Source organism: Ammospiza caudacuta, chromosome 8, assembly GCF_027887145.1.
Source record: "Ammospiza caudacuta isolate bAmmCau1 chromosome 8, bAmmCau1.pri, whole genome shotgun sequence".
Lineage (NCBI taxonomy): Eukaryota > Metazoa > Chordata > Aves > Passeriformes > Passerellidae > Ammospiza > Ammospiza caudacuta.
Window position 1 is genome coordinate 33,177,576 of NC_080600.1, and position 22,468 is coordinate 33,200,043.

The following is a 22,468-nucleotide window of genomic DNA, read 5'->3' on the forward strand; positions in this document are numbered from 1 at the left end:
ATCTGGAAGTTGCCATGATAGCTGTTTGATGAAAGCTAAAATTCTTGCAAAGTTTCAGTCAAACTGCTTAAACCATTCATAAAATCAAATTTAGAGGAAAAGACTGTTCATAAGTTGCAATATTTTCCTTGAAACAGACTAGTGTTCAGAGCAAGGAACTGAACTTTATGTCCTTGTAACACCTTTCTGCAATTCCCATGAAAAGCCACTCAAAACTGTCCAGAGTATAAAATCACTGGGACATGGGGAAAATTCAGTTTTCAGAGATTCATGGATTTTAATCCCAGCACCCAGACTCTTCTGTGCACAGGAGATGCTTCAGTGTGGGCCAGAGCAGGACCACCCTGAGCACTGCAGCTCTGAGCAGCTGAGTCCACATGAATTGGCAGCAGGGTACAAGACACCCAAAAACAGAGTGGGGAAACTGCCACTGATAGCAAGAAAATGAGGTAGCATGGAACAGATGCAATATGAGTAAGATAGGGGTTTGCTGGAAACACAAAGTGGGACTGGGATGAAAACCTGGAAGGAAGATGATTGTTTGGCTCAGGATATGGATGATGATACACTTTACTGGGAATACTCAATTCCTGACTTGCCAACCACCCGCAACAGTGACACCATGAGCTTGGTTAATAGTTTATTAACTAAGCTAAAGTTCCTTTCCTGCTGGTGGCTCATGTTGGCATCAGTAAGATACCACAAAATAGGATGCATCTGTTTTTCTGAAATCAAAGTGCACCTCACTCCCTTCTCCCAGGAAAGCAAGTATAATCCTGTATCAGGACTCCCTGGGATACTATGGACACATACATGGGAGAGCAGTTTAGTTTGTGGAATTTGTGTGCTACCATTTCTTAATGTTAAATTGGTTGAGATTGCAACCTCAGTAACCCTTAGGAGATTCTGGATGTTATCTAGTAATACCATACAGTAACCATTACCCCATGTATTATGTTAACACTGCATGATGAAGCCTCCATCTGAAGTCTCTTAATATTAAAGCTGGATAGTGGAGATCTGTGGCACAATGTAGTGCTGTACAAAGATGTTCAGACTAGCTCTGAACAAGCCTGTTTGCACAAGAGCAGCAGTCAAGTTGTGTTAGTGTTGTGGTTGACTCATACAAATGCCTGGCCCATGTAGGATATAATTCAATAATATGCCAGTTCTGGCTTTAAAAGTTGCTGAATGCCAGTCTCTCAGCTGTGCCAGGACATCTGTTTGTGGGCTAGGCTGCAGAAGAACTCACTGACATTAGCTGGGTTAGGAAAAGTTTATTTGGGAGGGGTGCTTTTAATCTACACCATTTCACACTTGACTGTGATCTCACATACAGCTGTACCAGCACAGCTGAGTGCCTGGTGCTCAGCCCAGAAAAGCAGGGCGGGAAAAGCCAGGACATCTTATGAGAATAACTCATCCAACTAAACTCACAGACAGGTCTTTTGCAGGAATGAAGTCTGGCATTGGGTCATTACATTCCCCTTCCCTTTCAGTGCTCATCTGCACATGCTGTTCTGGACCCTTGCTTCTTTGTCCATGACCTTTGTCCTGCACTGAATACAAGGAAATACTTGGATATTGCTGATGCAGGTGTTTAAATGAGCCATCCCACTCCATGTCAATGTGAATTCGTTCCAGTGAGTGGCAGGGGTTAAAGAAAAAGGAAGCCCTTGCATGTGGATTTTAAATAGCTTGGCAGCCTGTCAGTCAAAGACAACAAGGCTGACACATGTAACAGAATAGGAGCATCTACACAGAAAATAATCTACAATGGAATTTTAAAACAAATGTAAAATGCACCCCAAGAGCAGTCAAAGCTCCTGAATATTCTGTGCTGGATTTTTATGACCTTGAAACAATGACCTGGAGTAGTCTGTTCCCTAGTGTGCACCACAGCAGACATGTTCAAACTAGAGGATTAACACCTCACACACCTATCAACAGACACAGGCATTAAGCAGGATGAGATAACAGCATGGGCAATCAAGAAGCACTGCATCCCAGTTCAACACAGGAGGGTTATAAACACACAAGCCTCTGAATCCAGCAGTGAAAAACTCAAGCCTGCCAAGCTGAGGATGGATTGAAGTAATGACTAATATTTCCTGGGAAAATATCTTCGGAGTAAGGAAGATAAGGGGAATAAACATCCCAGCACCTCCAGACAGAAAGAGCGTACTGAAGATATAACCCATCCAGCCCTCTCTCCCTATCTACTGGACTTAGCAGTATTAACATGCTAATTGATGTTAGATAATAACAATGAGCATTAATGACAATTTCTCCTCCACCCTCAATTTATTTAACAAGACTGCTTTTTCATTCCCAGCTATCCTGGAGGTACAGTTCAAGCAGCAGGAATTATACTCAGCCAGACAGCTTCTGGGGATCACAGCCAGGAACTGGATATTGTCATCAGAGAAGGGTGGGTGGCTGGGAAGGGAGCTGGAGAGTCAACTCAGACTGATTCAAGAAGAGACATTTATTTTCTATTCCCATCTCTTGGAGACCAGGACCAGGAAAAAAGGCCATCTCTTTGCAATATCATGTAGATATCCCTTCTACACATACACACATCACTATACATAAAATTTTTCCACTGCTTCCACTTACTGGGCACTCAGTAATATTTTGGGTCCAGAGGCTCATGTTGGAGCTGTCCTCAATGGTGGTGCATCGCTTCTGCTTGCTATCCCAGCCACAGTAAGGGTCTCTGGCTCCCAGGCATTCCCTGCATGTGCAAAGACAAAAGATTAAAGCCCTTTAAGACTGTCTAGCTCCAAAGACATGTATTCAAGTATAGTCCTTGTATGTGACAGCTGTCAACTGCACCGAGGCTCAGCAGAAGAAACAATTTCTTTAAGCAGAGGTTTACCTGCTTGGAAGGGGGGAAAAATGGATAGGAGGGCGATAGGACACAAAGCAAATATCACTCATAGAAGCTGTAGATTAAAAATCACTTCACTCTTCTCCAAGGCCTAGGGAAAGAAAATGACTTTACAAATTTTAGTCAAAGAACACTTGTCATTGAGATATCTTTGAGCCCCCATCACACAGCAGGCCAAATCTCACACAAAGCAACCTCTGTGACTATGTTTTCTGACACTGTGTCCATCCGAAGGGGTTAAACAAGCAGAATTAGCCAATGGACTGGTAATAAAGGCTTTCTATTAGTCTTGGTCTTTGCTGGAACAATGGTTTCATTTATAATCCCAGCATCAAGATGTCAGTTTGGAAAAGTCACAGCAGAACATTATTTCTAAGCTTTTGGCTGCTTTGAACACTGCTGTATTCATTTTCCTCCTGAATCCATATTTACAGGCTAAGTGTGTGTTCCCAACATGTGAGCTGCTAAACAAAAATATCTAGGGCTATTACTGCCACTAAGCAGTGAAGATCAGTCACAGAAGTAGTCTGTACCGATAAAATTCAGCTGTATTGGTCGTTCCCATGAGTTGCTTTCAAATTGTTAATTTTCATTAAGAAAATATAAAGGTACAAGTCACATCATGCATGTATTAGTGAAAGACAAAGAGAGGACTAAACCTAAAAATATTCACAACACTATTTTTAATCCCTATGATCTATTCTCTTCTGTCACACAAAAGGCTGATCTTTCAAAAAATCCCAAATGACTTGAAAACTGCCAATTAGACAGCAGCAAGGGACCGGGGAAATATTCAGTTCGAGAAGCTAAACAGGAGAGTAATAAAATGTATTCTAAGGCAAGGTAGCAGTATGATTAACGAAACATCAACACCCCCCCTCCCCCCAAATGCAATGAGATGTGAACTGTTCCCTCCCAGAAATCTTTGAAATCCTATTAGCCTGTAATCAGCTGCAAATGAAAAAGCAAGTCCCTCACACAGCTGAGAACACTCTATTAGTCTGTACTGACTCCACAGTGATTTGTCCCAAAGCAAACCCCAGACTGCTTTGATGTCTGGTACCCATTGCTTTATATATATCTATACACAGACACATTTATATTTTAATTATGAGTTTCCACTTTGCTCCGCTCCTACATTTCCTCTGCTAAAGATTTCACACACAGAGTTGTAAGGAACAAAACTTCTTTTTCATGCTTTAGGAAGGTAGTTACAATGACTGTCTCTACTGTATTTTTCCTTCAGTTGCTTCAGCACACCCAAAGAAAAGGCAAAGACGATTTTACCCCAGCCCCAGGCAACAGAACATCAAATATTTACCTAGAAAATGGCTTGGGATCCTCAGTCCAAGGACACAGAAGGGACATGTGCTGCTTTGCTTATTACTTTGCCTAAAGACCCCTGTTCTGCTGTTTTGGCAGCCTCACCGACGAAGGGGGCTGCTGCCACATCCAGAGCTGCCTTTGCTGTCCAGCAGCCCCTCAGCAAGGACAGCACCCAGTTCAATACTGAGCACACCCTGGGGCATCTGCCCACACTGTGACAAGCTGGTACCTCAGGAGGAAACTGGGCAGTTTCTAAAAGGTAGAAAAAGCAAAGAAGTGGAGGGGGGGGGGGGGGCGGGGGGGAAGGTCCTGCCTTTCCTCAGAGAGCCTTTTGGTCACGCTTTCAGACCCTGACACCACATACACTATTGTTTCCAATTGCATGAAGCCATTTCACTGGGCACCCAGTGAGTTGAGAGAGGTCATTGTAATTCATAACGGGGAAGGCTGTTGCGAGCATCACCCTATTATGATACACATTTTCTCTGAATTTAATTTATAGGAAAACATGTGCTGCATAAATTCAGGAAATAATCTCCATATGTTCTGTGCTGCAGCCCTCAGCCACTCTGCAGGCTGCAGCATAGCCCAGCTAGGCACTGACCACTCTGCTGGCACTGCCATAATGTATGTCATGGAGCTAATGGGCCACTCTTGGCCGGGAGCAGCCGGCTCTGGATCCCTCACAGAGCTCTCACTGAATCACAGCCCACGCTCTCCTGCCACTGCTGTGACCCCCAGCTGACAGCCACCAGCAACGGAGCTGCACGGCTGCCAGGGGCCCTGGGGATGGGCACTGGGAAATGCTGGCATGGCAGGCCCTGTGATGGGCACTGGGAAATGCTGGCATAGCAGGCCCTGGGGATGGGCACTGGGAAAGGCTGGCAGGGCAGGCCATGGGGATGGGCACTGGGAAATGTTGGCATGGCAGGCCCTGTGATGGGCACTGGGAAATGCTGGCAGGGCAGGCCATGGGGATGGGCACTGGGAAAGGCTGGCAGGGCAGGCCATGGGGATGGGCACTGGGAAATGCTGGCAGGGCGGGCCATGGGGATGGGCACTGGGAAATGCTGGCATGGCCCCTGTTGGCTGGGAGCTGCAGCCAGCCCCATGTGCTGCATCTGAGTTCCTGCACCCAGCCCGGGCTCTGCTGGGCTGTCAGAACACACACTCTGTAATTTAACAACCATCACAGCCCAGGACTTCTCATCTCACGGCAGGCCCTTAAAACCATTTGAAATCTGAAAACAAAATAGCTATGCTGTCTGCCTCCCTTCAGGACTCATAGCACACTCATCTGCCTCAACTCTGGTGAGAAACCTGTTATATCAGCAGACAGCGATACACTTAGGGGTAAGGAGAAATGTATCTACTTAAGCAAAATTTTGCCCATTTTTCTCCCTTTTTAAGCAGCAAAAGCATTACAATGTATGTAATGCAAGAAAATGACATTTCTGGCAAATACTTCCAGTGAACACTTCAAAAGCCAGCCTAATTTATATCCTTACAGTATCTTTAAAATATATATATCCCTGTTTATGTCATTAAAAGATAAAACCACATCAGCAAACACATACCAAAAGACAAATATATGCAAGCACACATGCATACCCAAATCAAAATGTTTCAGAAGTAAACTGTCATTCTTAGTAGATCAGGCACCATGGTGTGGAAAATGCAAAGATATCACAGCATTTCTCTGTGCTCATAACACAAAATAAATTGAAATGTTTACATGTAAATACCATTTTGTATTATGATACTGGTGAAAAATCTCACAGAGGCCACAGGGCCTGCAGTCTTGCAGGGCAGTATGTGAATACTGTGAAATAAGATACAAAGGAGTTTACATACAACAATGAAATTCTGATGTTTCAAAGGCAATGGGACTTCTGCCACTGGCTTGGTTGCCCAGGTTTTATATTGTACATAAAGGGAACATTTCACTTAAGTCTCTTCAGTAGCAGGCTGGGAATGACTCAAGGAACTAATGAGACACTATTCTGTTGTCTCCCACCACAATTCCCAGGGGTAGAGGGAACCCATTATCCCAGAAGACTACCTGAGCATAGCAGGTTAACACTGACTGTCCTACTGCTAATGACTTAGTTAATGAAATCCTACTAAGTGGGATGCTTGTGAAAGTAAGATGATGATGATGATGATTACACCTCATGGCCCATTGCCCTGTTTCCCTCTGGCCATCTAGTAACCTCACATTCAGTGAGGACTTGGAACCTCCTGACAGATATCTAAGACGTTGGATTTATTTTGATAGGAAGAGGTTGGATTTATTTTTATAGGGCATTAATATCAATAGTGATTCATTTTAATTCATCGCCTCACAATAAATGCCTTGTGTGAGGCATAAAGACATACACTGAAAAGTTCAATTGAAAAACAATTCCATTTGAGTCTCCTATTCAAGGTGTTTTTTTCCTCCAGTTCCTCGTTCTCACTTACTAAGGTCATTTGCATGAAAATAAGATCTTGCTTGTAAGAGCTCACCTGCTGCCAGCTGTTTGGGAGCTGTAAGCCTCCCTGCTGTTGGCTGTTGCAATCATTTCTACAGCAGTGATCTGGGATAACACAAAGGATTAAGACTCTGCAACAGGGACACTATCACTAAAGTCAATGGAAACTCTTACCTATGACTCAAAAGAGTTTTCATATGGTCTTTGACAGCCAGTGTGCTGAGCCTTCACTAATGGTATGTGCTGTAAAAGGGCTTCTGCTTCCAGTATGCTAATGCTGCCCAAGATCCATTTTTTCGCAATGTCCTGAATGACATCTTCTTTCAGAATCTTCATTAAAGCTTAAACATCTGTATTTAAAAAGTTTTTCATTCCCACTTTAATTTGCTCTGGGTCTAGACAACCTCATCTTTTGGTCATTTTCCCCTGAAAGTTAAAACTTTAGACTGAAAATGAATCATCTAATCAATGGAACCAGACCCAAGAGGTTAGGCTTTGACAGACCAAAGGAAAGAAAGAATTACTACAGCCTCTTCCATTCTTACTACCAGACAGAAGACACATAAAAATGCCATTTTGTACCAAGAGCCGCAAAACTCATTCAAAATATTTACAACTAAGAACTCTGCTCCTTTCATCTGCCAGGTTGTGCTTACTCTTCCAGTTTTCATTTCCTCTCTTTCATTTAACTTTTTATCACTCCTTTTTTACAACTAATAGCAAATAGGAATGGAATGGCAGGACATGATGATGTGCAGAGGCAAGGCTCTAGACCCAAAGGCTGAGAAGTTCCTTCCCAAGCTGTGTTTGCTCACAAAACCATCACTGCACCAGGAAACAGTTCTGTGTTTGCACTCATGAGCTTGGAACCTGCAGTGAAGGTCCTGTTTGTCAGGGAGACACAAGAACTGTCTCTGTACCTGGTTCTTTAGACCCCACGGGCATCACCAGGCAGTCCATCAGAGGCACATCCACTGGTGCAGGATTTATAACCCTGATCCTGCAAGGCACTGAGCAAGCTTCATCCATGCTCAGCATCTCAGGAGCATGGGCAGTACAGGAGTGCCCCTTGCTCTTTTTGGGGAATAAGATCTCAGAGTTCCAATTCCACGCTGGTTTGTTGCACTCTTAGAATGGTTACGTGTGAGGGAACAGCCCTTTGCAAGCAATAAAGGGGTTTTAGCTGAGTTAGTTGTAAGCATGAGGCTGTGTTTGGCAGACAAGGGTAGCTTAGTGTCCCATTGCAAGCAACCTGCAGAGGGGATGAACTAAACAAATAACCATATTAGCTTCCAGCCAACCAAATCACAATTACTGACAACCTCAACAGACTGAGCAAGGAAGAGTGGACCTCTGTCTTCCCCAAAGCCAGATGGCACGACAAAAGAAAAACGAGAACCAAAAGGATGATTGTGGTTTAAGAAAATAAGATTGTAAAGGGAAAAAAAGCACCAGACATTCTAAAAATCCTTCTAATTTTGATACCTTTAAAAATTCAGACTGCAGAAATGAGTTAGTGATCTGTACAAATTCATTATCTTTCCCCATAAGAAGAGAAGCCAAGTGGAACTGAGCTGCTTTAGTCAGATGCTGGTCAAGTAGCAGCTTCATTTCTCAGTTGGTGAATATAACATATTCCATGCCAGATGTTACTGCCCTTTCCTCAAGACCAGCAGCCACATACTACATAAGGAATTCACAGGGGTATTTGTGGAGCAGACCCCAGCTTGGGAAGAGCATGTTGCAGCTCACAGGTACCACCACTGTGAGGGGTGCAGTTGATGTTAATGTGGACAGACAGGGTTTGGTATTTTGGCATGTGATACTGGATGCAGAGGCAGAGAAGCTGAAATGGGTATGTGTCATTTATCACCCACACATGCTTAGCATCAGTGATTGCTCCTCTGCACATGATTTGTTTTGAATGAATAAATTAAAGCCACGGTGTAAAGCAACCTCCAAAACTGAAGTCCATTTATGAGTCAAACACATGTTATTTATTAAAAAAAAGCAGTGCACAGACAGAGGATTTTCAGGCAGTTTCATCTCATTTTCTTTTCCACATCAGGGAAACTCTTGCTAGAGTTCACCTTCTGGCCTACCATTTTCAATATCACTTTAATCGATTGAGGTTTATAGATTATGGCCTCGCACAAGCTACACAACTATTCCATTTCTTACTTTCTGACATCCCATTCCATCATCTTCTAGCAACACTGACTTCTTTATTGGATAGGAATTTATTTTTATTTTCAAAGCTGTGAAATAAAACAACATTCCATTTATTCAAACATGAAGATTAATGCCATCTCTGATTAAATCTGGATTTATGTTTACATTAGTAAAACAGATTAGTAAAAAAAAAAAAGAGTGTTCCTTCATGAACACTTTTAGAAACTCTTGTCACTGTGCCAAACAAAACTGACCTCTAATAAAAACAAAAGTACAGAGGGTCTCTGACTACCAGTGACAGGATCATTCATCCACAAGAAAACTCAGATACTATTGAAGTCCTAATGAAAGGAATAGCCAGAAGGAATTCCTGAATGCAGGGCATGTTTGTCGGGGTTGCAGAGCACCACCATTACCAAGCCTCAGCAGGCTTTTGAGCCTTAAGAAAACATGCTCCCCAGGGCTGCCATATGGGAAGAGGCAGAGGGGACCAGGCATCCTTTTGGAAAGGCAGCTTGGGCAGATCAGTGCACTCAAGTGTTACTCCCTGTCTCTGCCCTGTGTCAGTCAGTGTCTGGAGGCAGCTGTCACATTAAGACGTGCTCTGCTCCTGTGCTTCTGCGCTGTGGCTGCAGTTCTGAGATCTCTGTGTGCAAACTGCTGGAGTTTGGTAGTGTGGGTGGAGACAGGCAAAGGATGGCTTAGGCAAGAGCAAATCCACTGCATGAGAGGCAGACAGGTGCTTTATGCAGCCTCTGCAAGACGCTGATGATTTAAGAACACAAGTTACACTAAAATGGGAACTCAGGATGGGAAAGAAAAATGCAAAGGCAGAAAACTTAGAAAGCAGTGTAAATGATGATAAGGAAACCTGAAAATAGCCTACAGTTGTCACCTAGGCTGCACAAAGTAATCCATATTCAAGCAGCTCCTTTGTGAAAATAGGATTTTGTTAAGATCTGGGTAATTATTTTCTGCTCAACAAGATGCAGATTAAACTGGATAGAGCCTTTGTAGATGAATGTATCTTGGAAAAGTCAAATAAATATTAGACCATCCATTACAGCCTGAGGATCAAACACATCTGCCTTCTAATGCAGGGATATTTTAACACTGTATAAGGGCCAAAATGGTTCTGCTACATATTCTCCAGTGCTTCTTCCCATGTAATCATAATAACACCATCAAACAATGTCCATTCCTTTTTTTAACAAGAGAACATCACTTAAGTAAATGGATATTCTTGAAATCCAGCTTTACCTCTTGCAGACTGGAGTGTTCCAATAGTTCTACAATACTCAGTATTTTGATAGAAGATACCAAACTGTACAATATTACATTTTTTGATAACCCATACATATTTTATGTATTTATATGTAGTTCAGTTTTAAACTGAAGCCAGCAAAACCAAATTTGCTCTGACTCCAGATACTTCCTCTTCCCCAAACAGGTAAAACAGCACATCTCCTGATAAAAAGTTAATGATGCATCTGCAGCAATACATTAACTCAGTATTAACATTGGACACATTTGTGTTTTGCCCTGCAAATTCTGCCTGAAGCTTGAGACAAGAAGAAAACCAGCCACAGCAGCAGTACGACTGCAGATCCTTTCATCAGGAGCCACGTTACTGAATGTGACCATTGCCTAGAATACAAATCTTATGACAAAATAGTAGCAAATGGCAAGAATTGACAGATGCAATGGATATCTGCCCTGGGGCTTGCTGGTAGCTTTAGTTATTAATCTTGTTTGTATAACAATAGCATTGATGTCATCCTAACATAACATATTCCAAGAAAACGACATGCTTTCCTGTCAGTTGCCACTGTGTTGAAAGTAATTTCACACAGCCCACCTAGCAGGCATCAGATGGTAATGACTTTTAGACAGCATTGATCTGAGCTGGCCTACAGCCAAGCTCCTAGAGGTAAAAGGATCTGTACACTAAACTGTTCCTAAGTCCTGTTGGCAGGATGCTTTAAAAATAGGGAGCAAACAAAAGCCCTGGCATGTTCAACCTGTGTCCTCCCTCCTGGCAAACCCAAAACGAGTTGGCAACTTAGTCATGATAGGAAGGAGACAAAAGGAAGTGAGTCCTGAAATCAGCTGATCTTGTTTGCTTCTTCTGAAGTGACCTTTGTCTGTTTCAGCAATCATATTACTCTGGACTCCAGCTACTGCTAAACTCCCCTTCTGTTCACTAAGGGTCATTTCCAGACTTCAGAACAAAAAGTGGGAGCCTAAAAGTGCACAGGCTGCTTAAAATTAATATAATACATGTCATTGGTTTGAGCATTTAGTAGAAATGAGAAAAACTCTAATAATTCATCTGGTTGGGAGCAGATGAATTAGCGCCTTCCTATTTTGTGTCCTGTCTCTTTTCTGCAACACATGCACCAGAAATCTCAGCCCAGGCTTATTCCTCAAACTCAGCCTCTTGCTGCTTTCCTCGCTGGCCCTGCACTGCATTTCTCTCTTCACTGTTATTTGTGATTCCTTCATACTTAAATGCCATCTACAAAGTATGCTATTTTCTTTCTTCCATGCCATTAAAGATAATGTCAAATAAGATGAAACTGAAAACCAATCTCTCTGGCATCTTACAGGAAACATGTCCCAGCTCACTAGCTCACTGCTTATCCTTGTCTGCTTTTTATTTCCAATTTCAGACACATCCTTTCCCAGACCATTCAAGTAAAGCTCTTTGCTATTCTGAAAGCCACGTTCCTTAGACCTTACCATCCCTTCAAACCTTGGAGGTCCATATCTTGCAAATTGTATGGATGCACTTAACTTTACATATATAAACAGCTACATTAAAGAAAATGGGAGTAATTGCCTGCTACAGCAGATGCAAATGTGTTGTCAGGATAGAGAAAATGGTATAATTTTGTACTTCTATTTAAAGAACACAGATCCATTTCATCTACAAACTTCATTCTTTCCAAGAGCTTTAGTGATCATGGTTCTGTTTGATGTCTTCATTCTCTGTCAGTGGGAGTCTTGCTATTTTCTTAAATGCAACCAGAATGTCAAACCAGATGTTTAGTGATTTATTCTGATGTATTATTGGATATTGTGGATGACAAAACATTGGGCTGAGCACTCTCCTTTCTGCCTATGAAGTCTTCCAAAGCTTTTCAGCATTATTGGTGATACAATAATTAGCTAATTCCCTTAATTGTGGAGAGGCCATATCAGCCAGAACAGATGGAAATTAATGATTAAGCTTTATCACAACATTTTTGTAGTCTGTTACCTTTCCTTTTGCCTCTATTTTTAAACGGATATTCAATGTGCTGAATATTTTTTTAAACTCTCAGGCAGAAAATCTTCAAAACAAAATCTGGGCCAGATTTTCAACAGCCTCAGCTAAGAAGTGTTGGATTTTCAAGATCTTTGATGAACAATCTGGCCATCAGTGTCGCCTCAGCGATCTGCTGGATGCTGGGCTCCACTGAACAAGTGTCCCTGTTGTTTCCTCCCCCACCTTTTTAAAGATTTTTCTTTTAACCCAACAATAGTTCATTGTTTGTCTTTCAAGGAACTATCATCATTCTGATGAAGAAGTCAGAGGATTGTACTCAATTAAATCCTTCCCCCAAACTGGAAAATTTTTATACCTCTTCCCAGAGTATGTTATTTCTCCAAACTAAATTCCCCAATAGCTTAAGTCCTGAAATATGGTAATCCTGTAATTCAGGTTTTAGAATCCTACATTTAAGTGCTTCACTCCTTTGTTACAGAGGATTTTGCATCATATAAGGCTTAAAAAAATAAAAGAAGAATGTAACATTAAACTCCAAAGCAATCCTCCATGTGATATCTCAAAGCCCTCAAAGGTGGAGGTGGTACAGTGATTGTGCTTGGAGCTGCAGTTCCACTTTGGAGAGAGACAAAGAGGGCATAAAACTCCCTGCTTCTTTAGTGTAGCTGCTGACCCTTTTCTTCCAAAAACTCCCTGGAGCCATTTCAGGAGTTACTCACCTATATGTACTTAGTTTGTGTGATCACTGGCCCAGAGCTATTTAGAGGTGAGCTGTGCTTCTCTCACAGATATCTAGTCAGCAAATAAGAGTCCTTGTCAGCTGAGTCATTTTTGCCAGCTTTGCATTAAGTACCATGGCTGGAGGGGATGTTCAGAAGAATTTAGGCCAAGCAAGAGGGCAAAACCTCACCATCACTCAAGAGCAAATTCCTGCAATCTGGTCAAAAAGCAGACAAGGGTTCAGGTAAGAGCATGTCATAGCTGCATGCAAGAGGGCCTGGCTCTGGAAGCAGGAGGATCCACAGTGGTCTGAAGGTAACCTGAGGTGGCACTGCCACAACCTGGGAGATGCCCACAGCACAGCAGGGAGAGCACAGGCCAGCTAAACTATCCCCAGAACCACGCTGTAGATCCAAAACTGCAACCTGCATCATGTTAACTGCAAGTTTTATGCAGAAAAAAATAATATGGAAGGAGAAAGAGGAAGAAATGAATATCAAAATAAAGTGCATTAAAATAAACTGCTCAGGACAGGGAGAGGAGAAGGGGTGGGTATTCAAAAGACTGGTCCTATTTCCAAACACTTTCTTTTCCTCATTTAAATGTGCAATCAAAATCCTTAGTCCACCTCAGGGTTTCTGTATGCTCAGAGGCCCATGGTTCTGATGCTGCAAAGAGTCAACAGAAAGAGATCACAAACTATTCCTTGTAACAACCAGCTTCATTTTCCTATCCGTCTGATTGCAATCCTAAAAATGCATAACTGCACCTCAGCCTTTGAAAAAATTATTAAACTATGCCTTACAAATACATCCCACCTGAAAATAATGCTGCAGATCTGAGGTCCTCAGCTCTGAAATTCAGATTTGGGATTTTGTTCAGGCACATTCTAAAGATACAGTGGTGTCAGTGATAAGGCTGCAGTACTGGTTCTTCAAATATTCCTCACCAAAGCTTGGGGGCAACTTGAAGCAAAAAAAAATCGACGCTCATTTGAAAATTGCAGGGAAGTTACAGAGATTTCAAAGCCATGCAAAATTCAGCAGCAAGCACAGCCAAACTACCACCCAGCAAAGCAACCTTCAAAACATTCTGCATATTCAAAGGGCTTGTAGGTTTTGCTCATGTTGGACATCTTCCTGAGAGTCTCCAGTGAGTGGGGAACGGCAGCACTGAGGAGAGCAGGAAAGACAAACACCAGGAGCACACACGAACAAGGGAAGGTCCCTGCAGCCAAGTCCAGCCTGTAAATTTGGGTAGCTGACATTACAGATGTCTTCCTGTGTCCCTGTTGCTAAGAGTGGCTGTTCTGAAAAGACAGACTGCGACAGGTCAGTGGGCACACACAAAACACTGCTCAGACACCCACTACATCAAGACACGGGGCTGACTTACTGGTCACCATTTAAGAGATTAAATTGGTGCCGTGTCAATAAACAAACAGTAAAGGAGATGGCAGAAATCCTTATCCCTTTCCATCTCTTCCGTTTGCTGCTGTTTTTCCCTCTGCCCCAATTCTGAGCCTCGGCAGCAAGCCCCGAGGTTTTAAAGCGGCAGAGCAGCAAAGATCGCTGGTCGGGATCAATGCTAGGGTCAATTTTCTCTTGATACCATTGCTGTTCCAGGGAGGAGGAGGAGGAGGAAGGCAGGTTGAAGGCAACAGCTCTGTATCAGCAATCATAAACCCACATCAGCCCCCAGGGTCTAAAAGGCTGAAAAGTTTCCTGATAAGAGAAGGCAGAGCCTACAACAAACAATGTGGTATTCCTGCCTGGGAGGCACAAATTCTCTCCATCACCTCCCAGCTTCCCGAGCCGCCCCACCACAACAATTACATTATAAAAGCTGCTGAAACCAGAGCTTTTCAAGGAGGCCAGTCACGAAGTCACAGCACAACAAAAAAGTAAGCAGGGAGTATTGTAGGGGCGGGAGCCCTTCTACCCATAGTGGCTGAATATTGGCGGGTATTAAATATAGACACAACAATAAGCAATAAATCACAGCCCAGGAGAAGTGCCAGGTAGAATGCACTGGAGGAAATTAAAATATCCTTCTTGATACTGTTCAGGATTGAAAGAAATACAAAGGAGGTCAAATTGACTTATCACCTACATAGCCAGGGTGCTAAGGGGGGGAAGGGCTCCAACACCTGCAGCTGAAAAATTTGCAGTTGAAAATTTCCTAGACAAAAAAAAAAAGGAAAACTCTAAGTCTAAAATGTAATAATAATATCATAAACATTCTCTCAAACAAATAAATGATGGAATTTCTTGGCTTTCCTGCATTTTCTTTTTATTTTTCCTTCCTTTTTCCAAATGCACAAGTCTCACCGACAGAGCAAAGGATGGTTTGCAATGTACACAAGAACACTAAATGGTCACCACCCAAATTCAGCAAATTCTGACCTCCCATATCACACCCCACCATGCCATCAGGACCTATCTCCTGTACCTTGCTGTTGCCCAGATGGTGATTTCTATTATGAAACTAGTCAATGGAGGCAAAATTTAAGTCTCCCAAGCCTGAAGAACTGGGCTGTTTTCTCATTTCACTCAAAATTGCCTCCAGGAAGTTTGTTTTAGAAAAAAACCAGCACTAGTACACAAACTTCCCAGTGATTTCAGCTGGGACTCAGTGCCATACAGTGCATAAAACTGAGGCTGCTTTTGGTCACCAGCAGGCAAGGGAACCTCAGTGAGGACAGTTTTTGTTTTGCTGGGATAAGCTTATACAAGGCTGCTCTGCAGCCTCCAGGACCTAAACCTGTGAGATAATCCACCTGTCTGCTCTCCAGCCACTTCTTTTTTCTAGCTTGCCCCATTTTAAGGCAATTCAGCAAACCTCCAACATTTGAATTTTAATGGAAGTGTCATAGAAAGTACTTGAGCAGGCTGAAAATAGGACAGCATCTATAAATTACTGGAAAGCTGAACTCAAGATTAGGAAGGGAAAAGGAAAGGAAGAACTCATTTCTCTTGAAACTGGATCATATATATGTATACACACATAAATATTCTCAGACTGAGACTACAAGACAGCCTGAAAAGGACAGCTGTTTTGTTCTACCTTTTAAAATCTCTGCTTTTAAGGGCTAAGGACAGGATGGATGGCATTTTCCAGTTGTGGTTTTTTCTCTTACTAAACACTTTTGTGTCCATCTGTTTTAGACATGCATGGATTTAGACAAGCTGATAGATAAACTCTACTTGTTGAAAATAAAGTTATGGTGACATTTTCTATATCAGCTTTTTTGGCAGGAGAACAGGGACATCTTGAAGTAGGCCATGGAAGAGGGAATCTGTTTAAATGCTGCTAACAAAATCCTTCCTCTTGTCTAGCACAGAGGACATCAGTTTCACACAAAACTACAAAACTCTCACAGAGAGAAACAAGGCAAAATCATGAGAGGAGAAGGTAAAGTATTTTCAAGAGATGTAAACAAGTAAATGCCCACAGCACCCAGTGAGAATATTTCAGCATCTGTCTCAAACAGCTGCTATCACACTTTCACCTGCTCAAATGGAGAGGTACCATTTGGATGCAAAAACCTTCTACAGTCCTGTGTGAAATACTGCTCTGGAGCCAAAGCAGAGAATTAGAAAAAGTCATTTTTCCTACTCCCTTTATAAGGTACAATCAAGGCACAGAATCTATCCAGGTGTAAGAGGTGTCACACATAGTTGAGATGAACTATTGATTTCCAAAAGCAATAACAAGTTGCCACAGAGCCCAGCCCTGCCTAATCCTATGTTTGAGAGGTGATCACTCCGATAAGCAAGGAAAGCCTGGCTGCAACCCAAATTCAAAAACCCTCAGCCATACTGCCAATAAGAACCACCAGGAAAACACATGGACTTAATAAAAGCAACACTATAATATGATGTTAAAAAAAACCCACAAAAACAGAAGTAAATATTGTAAACCCTTACTTGGTAAACATATGATTAATTTCTGAAGAGGAGTAATTAACATTTACCAAAAAAAAAAAGCTTATATTGCTTATCCTCATTGCTCCTGTTATGCATGTATCTGTAAGGAGATGCACTCCAGCAGGGATCTATTAGAGCTGTAAATTTACTTACCCTTCTGTTCTGTACATGGAGCATCTCTCCAAAGGAATTTTTAGCACCCCATTATTTAGACCCACAAAGAGCGACCTGTCGCTGTGTAGGATTTGGAGACTCTTGATTGCTTCCTGTTGTCCATCAGGGAGGATCTGCATTTCCTCTAAATAACAACTCCTCAGACTCCTGTTGGTGGTAGAAAGGGCCTTCAGGATGGTGCCATACTCTAATAGAACAAGAAACAAGGCACAAGTATATTTTAGAGGCAGTGGCTTCATTTCATACCTGCCTAAAGAGGGAAATATTAGTGTCACCTTTACAGAGCTGGTTTAACCTAGTTCTGGGTCACCTGCGGCCCTTGGTAGAGAGCTCCAGCTACATCGTTACAATCTCAGCCGAAACCACCTGAGAATGCACTTAAATGGGAATTCAGAAGGATGTGAACCATCTGGACAGTGAGCACCTGGCAGTTTTTCCCAGTTGGAGCACTGAGGCAGAGGAGTCTGGTCCCGTTACCAGAGAGTTACAGAGCAAGGTGACCCAGGATGGCAAGAATAATTTCTGGTGCCTTTAGTCTGTATTTCTATTGGTTTATGGAGCAGATCAGTGTGATTTGATGTCATGACAAATGACAACAGATGCAGCAGCCCTGCTGGAAATCTCTGAGGCCTCCATAATGACTGCATGGGTCACAGACCTAATTGATCCTCTTCCTGGAAGAAGCCAGCTTGACAAGGGGATGTTATGGCATGAGGAGTGCATACACAGAAACATACATGTTTGTGCTCACAGTGCTCTTAGATAAACATTTTAAGATCTGCTAAACTGTGGGAGATTAATGCACACCATTTTTCACTGAAACCCCCTAGAGGACTGTCAGCCGGATGGCTCATGAAACTTAATCTTTCTGTTCCAGTAACTTCTGCACTGGTGCCAAAGCTCAGCAATTTATAATGTTGGGGTTGGCCACCATGTGAAGTTTCCCTTTCACTTACATGTGAAACAAGACAAAAGTTTGGGCTCAGTTAGTCTCAGGACTGAGTTTGTGCTCACGGCTGCCTCTACTGAAGCATTTCACAGGTTTAAACATTTTCAGCAGATCTTACTCTTCAGCCACCAATAACCAGGGCCACAAAGCAAACATGAGTAAGTAGTTAAGGTTATGGCATTGGACCTTTCTACACTAATGATATGAGGCAAGAAGTATTCCAACTTTCTGTAAAGGCTTTGTAGCTTGGACCTCTCACTTTAAATATCAAGATATCATATTGGCAGAATCATGTTGTATTTCCATTTAAGTACAATCTTCTCATCATAATCAATGCTCATGGATTTCCCATACTGGGACTGTTGCTAGAACATATAAATAATAAACCAAGACGACCACTTTTGAAACAAATGGTGGTAAAAGTTAGATAAATTATTACACAGTCCTGAAGTTCCATTCTCATAAACATGAGAATAAGGCAATGACTCTGCATTCAGATGTGGGATTAAATGAACACTTATGGAAGCTATCCATCTTATTCTAAAGTCAAAGCTTCTGCTGCAGAGGATAACAACATTACACCCATGAGGCTGGCCATATGCTCTGATTAATCAAACTATTTAATTAAACCTCTATCATTAGTATTACTATGGGCTGAGACAACCATTTATAACACTTTGTCCTTCTTCAGCATTTTCACTTATCCAAGATACCTGTGCTTTTCAGAAAAGGCAACATGTTCTGCTAATTAGTGGATGGAAGTCAAAATCAAGAGCCTAAATCATACACTTAATTCTACCACTGGCTTGCTATGCTCCCACAAAAAAAGGACTCAGCTTCCCTATCTGCCTTAAACTTCAGTGCATGCCAATTCCCAAAAGCACTGGGAGCCATACATCAGTAGGGCCGTGAAAGTGCAAAGAAAGACACAATTAAGTCCCTGGACAAGCCTGGAGGTTATGCATTATTATTGATAATTTAGAGATGGGTCTGTCATAGCACTGAGAGGCAACTGACATGCATGAAACCACATGAGCATTCCAGCCACCTCTGCTCTTCCTCCCTGTTATTTATTAGCCTGATTAGTTGAAATATGTTTTTATTAGAGGGAGAAAATGTTATTGTTCTTTTTAAACACAATGGAGATTTATAGTCTGATCACTTGGGACTCTGCCTCAAGTCTTCCATCCTGCTTTTAATTTACTCAGGCAAACAACTTTCCATGCAGTTTTGTACCAAAATCATATTGAATGACAACTGTGTAAGGACTTCCCAATTGGGCTCCCAGGGCTGCTAGGTCTACAAGCAAGCAGGAGGAACTGTTGGAAGCCCTCATGCTCTTACCTGTTCCAATGTACATGACATGGTAGAGGGTGTCCTTCCCCTGAACAATATCAACCACCAGTTTGGAGAAGCGAATGCTGTCCTGAGTGACGTAGGGATCCACGGTCACTGGCTGCACCACGTCGTTCATCAGGAACAGGCGCTGAGCGTCCTGCAGCACTCTCTCTGTCAGGTTCTCGTTAGGGCTGTCATCGTTCAGTGTGCCACACTAAATCCAGAAAACTGAATTTCAGAAAGTGCATCATCTGCCCAGCCCAGCATAGAAACTCATGTCCTGCTAATTTCCTGAGGAGGTGGGTCTGTGTGAGGGTCACAGGATAAGGCACGTAGTCTGATCATAGGTCCTTAGCCCAGATTTGGCCTTTAGCCCACTCTATGAAAATTTTCTCCTAGGTCCACTGACCAGCAATGTGCAGTTTCATTCCCTTGTGATACCCTCAACCAGCACAACAGAAGGGCTAAAGCCTTCAACAAACCATGGAGAAAAAGAAAGAATTAAAACTAGTTGTAGAAACATTTAAAGGTAGCAGTGGAGAGAAAGTTTTGTGGTGATAAATCCTTAAAATATTTCAGACATTACCTAGCATGTCAGTCTGTACAATGAACAAAGCCTGGAGTTTAAAAAAACCTAAAAATGGACTGGTTTTGCATAAAAGAACTAAACTTGCCACATTGCTTTTCTTTGATGTGCTTCCCTCTGGACAGGGGGAATCTGCAGCATCTGAAGCAAGGCAGGTTCACAACAAGCTCCCCCCACCCCTTTTCTCCTAACAGCAAATACCAGATCAAGCCATAACTACCCATCCTCCAGCACCAAGGGAGGCACTGAAACAGGACTCAATTCCCTTGTACAGCAAGAACTAGGAAGAAAAACAGCACAACTTGCGTCTTTTAAACCAGTGGATAATGCATTTTAAGGCCTGAGTTGCCATCTTAGATTAATCTCTAGAACTCAATATTTTCAAAAGCCAGTGCTACTTTTTTGGTCCATGTCAGTTGTTAGGGCTGGATCTCACTCTTCCCCACAATATCATGCCTGGAGGGCAAAAAACTTATTACTCCTAAAGGCAGCAGGGTGACTGGTTATTTATCTTCCCAAGACCATGGGAGGCAGTGGTACAACTAAGTCCTGCCAAGACCCATACTCAGTCGATGAGCAACTTCACTACTCACTAAATGAAACTCACACCTGAGCAATTTCACTAGAAATAAAATCCTACACGTTTATTTTTCTTCATTTTGGATCCAGGTGTTTGGGCTTTCCTTGAAGAAAAGTCAGAACACTGAGAATGAGGATGCTGATTTACAGCAGTTGAGCTGCAGTGTACAAATTTCCCATGTGCACACTCTCCATGCACATCACAGCAACCCTTAGTGGTATCGCTGCCTTTCCTGGGTGCACCACGCAGCCCTTCTCCCACTATGTGCTAAAATGAGTTGTCAAGGATTTAACACACATTCACACAGTAAATATGGATTCCAGTGGCTGGTGTACTAAGCTTTACAATAGTCTAGAGGCTGTGTGAACTAGGAGAACAGTTATGTTGATTCTCACAACCTATGAACATGGTCACTCTTTAATCAATTTAAGCATCTTCCTGAATAGCTAGACCAAGGAAACATCTGTGGGTTTTTTATGTGTCCTCAGGTGGGTTTTAATGCTTTTTTCTATTGCATTGGTATTTTTTAGTTCATGACTCATCCCAGATTCTAAAGAGTTCTTAGATCTCTCTCTTTTATTGTATCCTATGCTCCTTCTTGTTCTCAGCACTGTCTTCCTTTGGATACTCATCTCCCCATTCACTTTTCCTTCTATTGCATCACCTAAAAGGAGTCCCAGTAGCAGGAATGTCATTGTTGGTTTTGTTTTCTGTTCTCAGCAAGTCACAGATAATTCTTTTGGTCTATTGGCAGCTCATGTGCTGACGCAGCATCCCTCTGATTTGGTTTAATGTTGTTTTGTTCTAATTTCCTGATTATCTGTACTGTCCTGGTCTTCTGCATCCTTCCTTCTCTGTATTTCTCCTTCCTCTCTGCAAGAAAAAAAATTCTGGCATGCTCCCCTCATCTTTCTTTGTGAACACTGAGGCACAAAAATTAATTTAATGTTTTTGCAATATCTGCCTCTTCTGTCACTAAATTACCCTTGTCATCTCCTTAAGGCTCCTCACTGACCTCTTGTTCCTTCTGTACTTGAAAAACATCTTAATCTCTTCTTGCAATCTTCCTTTTGGCTACCACATACCTCTTTTTTCCTTTCCTTATTTTCCTCTGACCCTTTTCTTTCATCTTGCTGCTGCAATCTTTACACTACACATTTTATCTGATACTTTTCTCTACATGGAAATGCCTTGCAAAGTCCTTTACTATTCCTTCTGGGTTAGCCAAGCAAGGGACAGAAAGTCCTTGAGTCTCAGTTTGCCTTAATATTCCCTTTAAATTAAAAAAATAAACCAAACCAAGAACAACAACAAAAACCTGGCTATGTTTGGGCATGGCTGGACCTCCAGCAGGGCTTTGTTTCTTGGTTTTGAATGCACCAAGCTGAGAGGGTGATCAAGAGGCCAAGCCTGTCCCACCTCGTATGGGCAGGAGCCCTCAGACAGGTGTCAAGAGGGAATTCAGGAGAAGAAATCAGGTTCCTCAGCAGGAAGACAAGGCTGTCCCTGCCTGCAGCAGAGACCTGTCTCCCATCTGCTCTTGCTGTGATTTCAGGCGACTGTAGATTTCTTTTTGGAAGGTCCTTGACATCACCAGTTTGAAGGCAGATGGCACTTGCAGGCAGCCTCAGCACATTTGCCATAATAAAGGAGAGCCAGATTCAGAAAATCAGGCTGAAAGGATTTGCCATGGGGAAGCAAGGACATGAAGACAAGTCCATCCTCCCCAGGATTCTGCTGCTGGGAAGGAGCTGAGCTGTAAAATGGGCTCATGCTCCAGAAGACTCAGGGTTGTCAGGGCTGTCATACACATATTCTGCCCCACACTGACTGGATCTGGTGATAAAGCAACTGAAGCTGTTTCATAATTTTCAAAATTGCTTTAACTGATAATCCTGGAAAGTTGCTCATTCATAAACTCAAAGATTTTTAAAAAGAGAAGGAACAATCCTGTGACAATCCTCAAGTGTCCCCTTCCACCAGTTACTGTGGCAACATGTCCATGGCTTCTGGCTGAGCTACCATGTGTTAGAAAGTCATTCATCTTCCACTGAAG

The 22,468-nt window shown here is 42.4% G+C and overlaps 1 protein-coding gene across 1 annotated transcript in view; it reads right to left on the reverse strand.

Moving 5' to 3' along the window:
• Positions 1-22,468, reverse strand: part of SEMA5B (semaphorin 5B) — a 177,171-nt gene that overhangs the window by 34,461 nt on the left and 120,242 nt on the right. The window contains exons 10-12 of the mRNA XM_058809538.1: positions 19,253-19,460; positions 16,939-17,146; positions 2,620-2,737 (exon numbers count right to left, since the gene is read on the reverse strand). Coding sequence (XP_058665521.1) covers positions 2,620-2,737; positions 16,939-17,146; positions 19,253-19,460 — 534 coding nt within the window. The remainder of the gene's footprint in view (positions 1-2,619; positions 2,738-16,938; positions 17,147-19,252; positions 19,461-22,468) is intronic.